We start from the raw sequence: 8,632 nt of genomic DNA, 5'->3' as shown, positions 1-8,632 counted from the left end.
GAAAGGTATCCTATATTTTTTATTGAATCATTGTTAATCTTGAAATTGGTTACCCCGGCCACTATTCTCAATTTCCTCATCCTCAAATCAAACCGGAGGATAGACGGATTAGTTAAACATATGGACAAACAGTGCCTTATATATTATTATATCCCATCCGGTCCCATCCCATTGAGGTTGTACTTGCTAAGTTTGGCTTAATTTAATTTAATTTTACAAGACGTGGCAAATCGGCTCATTGTCACTCGGAATATATCAATTGATTAGAAAAAAGAAATACCCTTGTTTGATTAAACTCTTTTTAACTTTTTGGAACTTCTGATTCTGATGGCTATCAATGCTAGTGAAACTTTTTCTTTGGGTTAAACATAATCTTCATTAGACAAAAAAGATGATTCAAAAGGGGCAAATAAATTGGGATTGATGGGAATTCCACTTGGTATGATTTTAAAAAAATTTAAACGATACACAGTTTAGTCCAAGCTCATCCAAATACAAAAGATAAAAGTTGCAACTGGGTCAACGAAAACAAAGAAGCCCAATTATAAAGTAACAATAAGATGAAAACGCAGTAATGAGTGGTTATAATGAGAAGTTCTTTCATACCCATCCGATCAATGAAATAAGTTCAACAATTTCATTATACAATTGGACAAATGCATGGAGAGAGCTTCTATGGCCACCCAGAAATGTTATTTGAACACCCCATCCCACAATTTTATCAGACTACTCAGATTAAAAAACATGTTTAGTGGGCCTAATTGAACTACACTTCTCTAATTGAAATGAACTGGACACGGCCTTGTCCAAATCCAAGTCAGGACTCTGCAACCCAACCTCTTTGACGTGGGTTTCGAACAACGAAGACGAAGATAAGGGCGAGGTCCAGTGTCTATGTTCTTCTGCTTCGATTTTGCCTTCGCCTTCTTCTCGTCTTCTCTCTTGAATGATCAATGCTAGGACCAGACCTGGGTAATAGATAGGAAACAGAGCAAGCAGAGAAAAAGATAAAAGAATTTAAACTTTCATTTGATAGCTGCCTCCTAAATGGAAGGTCAGTATCCTTAAATACAATGAAAATGGGCGACCTTTGTTGTATTAATAATTGGCACAAATCAATGCGCTAATCATCCAATTAAAAGTACATGCAAGTGCATGAATTTATTGGAGTATAGATTTGTAAATACGGGATCGTCCCCATGAGGAATTAGAGGCTTAAACAAATATCTAGTTTGAGTACCTAAAGAACACTTATTTAATACAACACAAAGGTAAAATACAAATCAGATGCTAGAAATGAGTAAAGAAAAGTAAAAGAAATGAAACAAAACAAGAAACCAAAGCTAAACACAATCAGCATTTTGTATCACTCATGTATCACTACGTTATCATCACTGTATCACCTGTTTATCACCGAGGCATCACCAGTTTGACATAGAGGAATTTATCTAGACAACAATTTAACATATTTTCCAACTTCGATCTCTGTTCCGTTTTTTATTTGTAACTTTTGCAACCATTAATCCAAATTTTATGTTTTTTATATGGTTGGATGCAGTATGAAAAACTAAAGAGTCTACTATGTACCAAATATAAAAAATAATTACAAAAGTGTGCAAAATTCAGTGGAAAGAACACTCAAGATTTCAACACACACAAACAGGGGAGGGTTGATTCAAGTGACCTAATTCTAATGCTTAAATGTAACTAAACTCTAATTTTAACAAGATTAACAAATGTGATTATCAAAGTGTAACTTAATATGGTGACAAACACTAGGGTTTTCCTATAATCATGTTTATGGCCACTCAAGTTATGAATTCTAGATACATTGATGAAGTGTTCGCAATCAAGACCGGGTTTAGTAGCTCAAAACAGATTAATTCTCTCTAAGATAAGTAAAGTGCGTGTTAGTGCTACAATACTTGTGTTTCCTACACAATCAATCTATGTGTGTTCAGTACTTTAATTTAATCATATAAAGAAACCCATTAAGTTTGAAGAGAATATAAACATCACAAGAACCCCTAATAGTATGGTGTTTACATTGGGCATTTAAGAAACCAATTCACATTATGCTCACTTAGAAAGGATTCAATCATTTGTTGCTAATTAGGAATTATATTCTTGGGTAACTTACACAACCTCTCAACTTTAGCTAGTTGCATACAACCTAAGGGGGTCATTTTAAGGAAGCAAACACATAGAATATTATTAATTTAGTGAAAATGAATTCATCAACAACATCTAGAAATCCAATAACTCAAGCATCAAAACAATAGAGTAATTATGTTTAGGGCTTTAACCTAAGCCCTAGTTATGGTGTTTAGCTCCTCATGCTTCTTACAAACACAAATGCAAAATATAGCTAGAAAGAGTTTACATATTTTGTGAAGGTGAAAGCACAAAAGCCTTCAATGGTGGAAGAGTTCTTCTCCTCCTTCGTGACCTCCTTACTTGGCTGTTACTCCTTGCTCTCCTATCTCTCTTTTTAGTTTCAGAAATTGCAAAAGTGTAGAATGTCGCCTCTGATTCTTCCCCCTTTGTTTCCTTCTCTTTTGCCAACTCATTCTTCAATATTAAACTCCACCTTTTACCTAAAGTCTTTGCAACATGCTCCACTTGTCTTCGCTTTCATCATTTCATTTTGGTTTTAATACATAAAGAGAGATTCTAATTTATTACCAATCTGGAATCAAATCTCTATAATGTCAATAATTGTTACCGAGAGGTGTGGTAACAATTAAAAGGGAGATGACACCAAGTAGGGGTAAAAGTTGACCCAAAACAGACTTCTAGAGTTAGGTCCAATGTTCAATCAGTTGGAGAGGTTAAACTTGTTCAAAGAAGCTAAATTTCGGATATGTTGTCGACACCCATTGGAACATGTTTCAAGAAGAATTTTACCGCATCCGGGCATGGTGATCCAAAGTCAAGAAGTTGACCTACGAAAATGAGCAAAAACAGAATTTACATTCAATAATGCACTTTTAGCTTACATTCATACCAATCAAAGTAAAATCTTTGAAAACACAAAAAGGAAGTAAAATGTTATAAAATTTTAAAAACTAACTCAAAATATTGGATGAATAACATGATAAATCGTGTGTAAAAATGAACCCAACACCTTGCCCTAATCATTAGGTCACTCGTAGGAGTGAGCACACCCAATGAATTCCTGATAACTACAAAGAATAATAGAAAAGGAATTACAAGATTATTTTGTGGCTAACGGTTTGAAAAGCATAAGAACAACCTCCAGCTAGCTTATGGGCTAAACGGGAAGTGGCCCAATACAGAATGCGTCTAACAAAGCTATCCCCCTTAAAATGAGGCTAGTCCTTGGGGCTTAAATGATGGAAATAAGGCTAAAATGTCGTCAATTGATTCCTAGGTAGCATCATCGGCATGGAGACCAGCTCACTTAATCAACCATTTGGTGACTGGACAAACACCAGCAAATTTGAACTTGACATGGCTTGTGAAGTTTGAATACTACAACTATAGTCTATATCCCTAAGCTACAGAGCTTGCAAGTTCATTCTTTGCCCCATATGTTCAAGTATGACTTTAACCCAAAAACCACTAAATTTTTGGTAAGTGTCATTGTACCTAAATGGTCCTAATATATACCCAAACCCTATAACTAGTAGTTGTAATGAACAATTGCGGGCTTCAAAATATGTGCCAATGTGAATTTTAGACAAACACCAGTACAAGAATTCTATAGTGAGGGCCTTAGATATGGCCTTTAGGTGAGACCCTATCTCTTAACCGTTATATAAAATTGGTTAGCTTGATCCAAAGGTTAAAAGATAGGACCTCACTTAAAGGCCATATATAAGGCCCTCACTATAGAATGACTCAACACCAGCAATCCTAATCATCATGCTTACATAAAGATAAAAGCCCATGGATTTGTATTGTGAACTTAAAACAGAAGTCTACCTTCTTCAACTTCATATTCAAGTCGAGTTCTTAAAGGTAAATATCCTCTTTGAAATTTCGAAAGAAAGGAAAATTGATCCTTCCAACCTACGTATCTTTGGATTTGTATGTTTTGTTCATATTCAAGGATTACATTGAGATAAATTTGACTCCAGAGCAATTAAGTGTACTTTCATGGGTTACTCTTCAACACAAAAGGGTACAAATGTTATGACACAAGAACCATAAATATCATTATATCTTGTGATGTCATGTTTGATGCAACATGTTCTTTCCTTGATAAATTTTATGGAAATAATATTCAGGGGAAAGCTTTTTTGATCAAGTACATTTGGCAATTGTAGAAACCAGTCCTACAAGTGTCTCTTGTTCTCAAGATACAACTTCCAGCAGTGAAGGTACAACTTCCAACAACAAAGGTGCACCATCCGGCAGTGTTCAAACTAAGCTTATTAATCCTTCTACTCTTCCTTCTCTGGTTGCACCACGAAGAAATCCAAGTCGAGAGTGGAATCCTCCACCAAAATTCAAGGTCTATGTCAGCTGTGCTACTTGGTATCCAGTTGAAAGGTATATTACCTATACTAACGTGTCTCGATCCCATGCTACCTTTCTAAGCAAAATTTTGAACTCTTGTAAACCTAGCTCTTTTCAAGAGGAAAATTTCCAATTGATTTGGCAAAATGCAATGAGAGAAGAACATAAAGCTCTTCATGAAAATCAAACCTGACTATTGTCAAGTTTTCTAAAGGAAGAAAGTGGTTGGTTGCATATGTGTTTATAAAACCAAGTTTAACAGCGATGGATCCATTGAGAGACACAAGACAAGGTTGGTGGCTAAAAGGTTTACTTAAACTTTTGGAGTAGACTATAAGGAAACTTTTGCTCCTGTAGAAAAGATACAATAAGAGTTCTCTTATCTATTGCCATGAGTAATGATTGACCTTTATTTCAAATGGATGTGAAGAATGCCTTTTTGCATAGAGAACTAGAATAAGAGATTTACATGAGCTTGTTGCCTAGTCATTCTAAAGAAAAACGAGAAAGAATGGTTTGTAAATTGCACAAGGTTATCTACGGCCTTGAGCAATCCCCACGAGCTTGGTATGCCAAATTAAGTTCAGCTCTTGAAAGTATAGATTTCAAGAGAAGTGATGCATATTCATCTCTGTTTGTTAAATATGGGCTTGCTGGAAGATTGGTGGTCCTTATATATGTTGATGATCTCATTGTTACAGGCAACAACATGGGAGAGATTCATAAACTCAAGCCTTTCGTCACAAGAAGTTTGCTATTAAGGATTTAGGGTCCTTCAAATATTTTTTACGTATTGAAATTGCCTCCTCAAGCAAAGGTTTATTTCTTAATCAATGCAAGTATGTGCTAGATCTTCTTCAAGAAACTGGAATGCTAGAAACCAAACCATTTATTACCCCAATTGACTGCAAGGCCAAACTTGGTCTAGATGGAAAATTGTTGGCAGATGCTAGTTATTATCTGAGGCTGGTTGGGAGGCTTATTTATCTTACTGTCACTTGTCCTAACATCTGTTATGCAGTAAGCTTAGTAAGCCAATTCATACATTCTCCTCGATCAACTCACCTGCAGGCAATCAAACGGATTCTTCATTACCTAAAGGGTTCCATTAGTCGTGGTATCTTGATAAGGGAAAATGGAAATAGTTAGATTATAGGGCACTCAAATGCTGATTGGGCAGGGTGCCAAGTTGACTGGAAATCCACCACAGGATATTGTACCTTCGTTGGAGGAAATTTGGTAAGATGGAAAAGCAAGAAACAAAGTGTTCTTGCCCGTTCAAATGCTGAAACCGAATATAGAGGCATGGCTGCTGTCTCTTGCGAATTAATTTGGCTCCAAGGACTTCTCAATTATTTGAACTTTAAAGATCCACATCCCATGACTCTCTTTTGTGAAAATCAGGCTGCCATTCACATCGCTTCCCATCCAATGTTATTTGAACACCCCCCTCCCCACTCTTTTTTCCGCTAGACATCTATTTTCCTTCTTCCATAACACCCCAAGCATTTTAGAAAACTGCGAAAGAATAATTATTTATGATTTACCACAATATAGATATACAAAAAAGAAAAATTATGAAGCGTTCTTTCATGTGATGAAGTACTTGTAAATCTCGGTACGTTACTTGTGTTTGGACAATGTATTTTCTCCTACATAATGCAATTCTTTGAGTCTAATCCTTGAGAAATTGCCGAACAAAGAAAACAAAGAACAAACCAAAAATTGGTTTTAGCTGTTGAATTGCAACTTGTATTGTTTGAACAAAATCACATTGTTTCTCTTATGAACATTTCAAAAACAACCAAAACTGTGTTTTCCTTTCCTTTCCAACTTGAATTCGGAAAAGATAAAAATAAAAAATAAAAAAATTGTACCATGGCCTTGAAATCTGACAGACAAGAAAACCTGGTAACAAATACAGTCAACTGTTATGGCCATTAGGCAATGTGTGTTTTCTTCTCTTCTTTATCAAGTAGTAGCCAAGGCCGCCAAAAACCAGAAGAATAATCAACCCATCAACCACTCCCACCAGGACCAAAACCCACCTTTTCAAATTGGACTTTCCATGGCCCCCATGAGCTCCTTTTCGAACCTTAACCATGTAGCTCGATCCACTTCCCCTTTCAACCTGTTTAACCCCAATTACCATTCCATAAAGAAAGCACTCTTCTACTTCCATGCCTCCTTTTGCAGTTGAATATAATGCAGATGTACAATTACAGTCTTCTAAGCACAAATTAGCACATGCTTCTTTGCTCACATTAACTATTTTAGGCGCACCCCTTAAAACACTACCAACACCCATTAATTCAAGCATCTCTGCTTTAGTCTTGCCATTGCCACAAAACCCACCTGAAATTCCTTGACTGCAATCAGAATTACCACTTCTACTGGTCTCATTTTCAGCTATCAACACTTGAATGCATGAACAAGCACTGGACAAGGTGCAAATCCCATAAGGCTTACAAGCCAATGGAAGATCACATGTGGTGTTGAGTGCTTGAAAAGCAGCATCAAATTTAGCAATGCTGGGTGAGTAAAAATATAGCTTCAAATTTCCTGTTCTGTTCCCCAATGCTAAGAACCTCAGGGGCTGACCAAACTGAACTGTTTGATGATCAGATGGATGAATCTGCGCAATTTTCTTTAGTTTGTCATTGAATAACTCTAAACCCTTGCGACCCAGTTGAACATAAGCGATGTTTCTGTTCTTGGTAGGCTTAAATTCCCAATAGGAATAGTTCCACTTACCAGAATTCAAGTAGAGAGCAATCCTGCTCTGTTCAATTTCAAGTGAGTAGTATGAAGTGGAGTTGATTGGAAATGAAATCAACCTAGAAGCCACACTTAGTCTCTGACCCCAAAGCATTACATCAGTTGGAAAATTAAAACTCTGCCACTTGATATTGCCCAACCCATCTAGCAGAACTAAATTTCCTGTCCTTAATATCTCTAACCTCTGCATCAAAATGACCAAAAAAGCAACAAAAAGAAGAAGAAGATATATTTCAACATTGATCACATATATTGTACAAACAGGAAAAATAACACAAATTTCTTGGGGTTTTTTTTTCTTTTTGGCTATAGCTTTACCTGCACACCTTGTCCAGAAGTCCCAGTCCTCCATCCAACTCTGTCTTTTGGACCCTTCAACCTCAAATCTCCATCTTGGGTGAGTTGAAGAACGCATATATTTGAAGTATAAAACTTCGAGTAATGACCAGAGTTCCAAACCTTGACATCTCCAAGAAAGACTTCCAAGGAGCATGAGTATTTGCCGTTCAGAGCTTCAACACTCAATGCAGTTTTAAAAGTTGGTGTGATTTCATTCGTCTCCATCAAAAAAGCTCTCCCAGTGAATCCCAAACTGTATTCAATAGGCACTGCCACAGTGAGCTGGTAACCAAGAGAGATATCCGTTTTGGAATGGCCATAAGTGAAGAAAAGAGAGAGAGAAATGAACAAATAGAGCTGCATGTGTGAATTTGCAGTCTCAAATTTCGCTTAGCAAGGCATTGAGATTTCCCTTTCCCTTTCTTTTCTTTTCTGGCAAGAATTGAGAAGAGAGGCAGAGAAGGACAAAAGGCAGGTATGAAATGTGCAGCTTTGCTAAAAGGGTTTGAGCTTTCATTTTGCTTTGTTTAATGTCTTCAAATGTGGGGAATTTAGTGGGGTTACTCATATGGCACGCTGGAATGGCTTATGAATATTCTTGTTAAGGTATAATAAAAAGTGAAGGTATTAAAAGGTGATTCTCTACAGGCTGCCCACGTGAGGATGTTTTTGGTAAAGGCATTAAGTCACCAAAAATTCTCCTAAATTTTTGTACTCTAATTTTTGGTAAAGTTTTGTTAGATTGTGAAGATTTGGGAAACTCCAAAATACATAAAGAAAAGAATTCCAAAACTATTGGGATTCACATTTAAAAGAGTTTACTTTAGAAATCTATACAAGGTAATGCATCATTAACCAAGGAGAATTAAGGTGGTCTAACCAATTATAATCTCTCGAAAGAAAATTTTGTTAAATATTGACAAATCTTTCTAAACCATTCAATTGCATAAGGGGGAGAGAGGAATCAAATGTGAGTGTAAAAAATACGTACACTTGTCTTTATCAATTAACCTACTCGGATATAACCTCC

General features: G+C 36.3%; 1 protein-coding gene and 1 long non-coding RNA gene across 2 annotated transcripts; both read right to left on the bottom strand.

The window, feature by feature from the left end:
* Positions 1-568: 568 nt before the first annotated feature.
* Positions 569-2,532, bottom strand: LOC148921144 (uncharacterized). The gene is made up of 2 exons (XR_016126143.1): positions 2,384-2,532; positions 569-968 (listed from the first exon to the last, which is right to left on the bottom strand). It is a non-coding gene; the product is annotated as an uncharacterized LOC148921144 (long non-coding RNA).
* Positions 2,533-6,194: 3,662 nt separating this feature from the next.
* On the bottom strand, positions 6,195-8,160 carry LOC103343301 (D-mannose binding lectin protein with Apple-like carbohydrate-binding domain-containing protein). The gene is made up of 2 exons (XM_008246967.2): positions 7,582-8,160; positions 6,195-7,447 (listed from the first exon to the last, which is right to left on the bottom strand). Exons 1-2 carry the CDS (start codon positions 7,963-7,965, stop codon positions 6,410-6,412), a joined length of 1,422 nt encoding a protein of 473 aa, XP_008245189.2. The 5' UTR covers positions 7,966-8,160; the 3' UTR covers positions 6,195-6,409.
* Between the last annotated feature and the right edge of the window lie 472 nt (positions 8,161-8,632).

This window comes from Prunus mume, linkage group LG1 (genome assembly GCF_029339155.1).
Source record: "Prunus mume cultivar Tortuosa linkage group LG1, ASM2933915v1, whole genome shotgun sequence".
NCBI classification, from domain to species: domain Eukaryota; kingdom Viridiplantae; phylum Streptophyta; class Magnoliopsida; order Rosales; family Rosaceae; genus Prunus; species Prunus mume.
Note: the sequence above shows the minus strand (reverse complement) of the source record. Positions and strands in the feature narration are given on the sequence as shown.

Bases quoted from the DNA above. Each gene is read 5' to 3' on its own strand.
- LOC103343301 (XM_008246967.2), bottom strand. From the start codon at position 7,965: ATGCAGCTCTATTTGTTCATTTCTCTCTCTCTTTTCTTCACTTATGGC. The intron at 7,448-7,581 runs GTAAAGCTATAG...ATTTTGATGCAG, and splicing joins CTTCTGGACAAGGTGTGCAG to AGGTTAGAGATATTAAGGAC.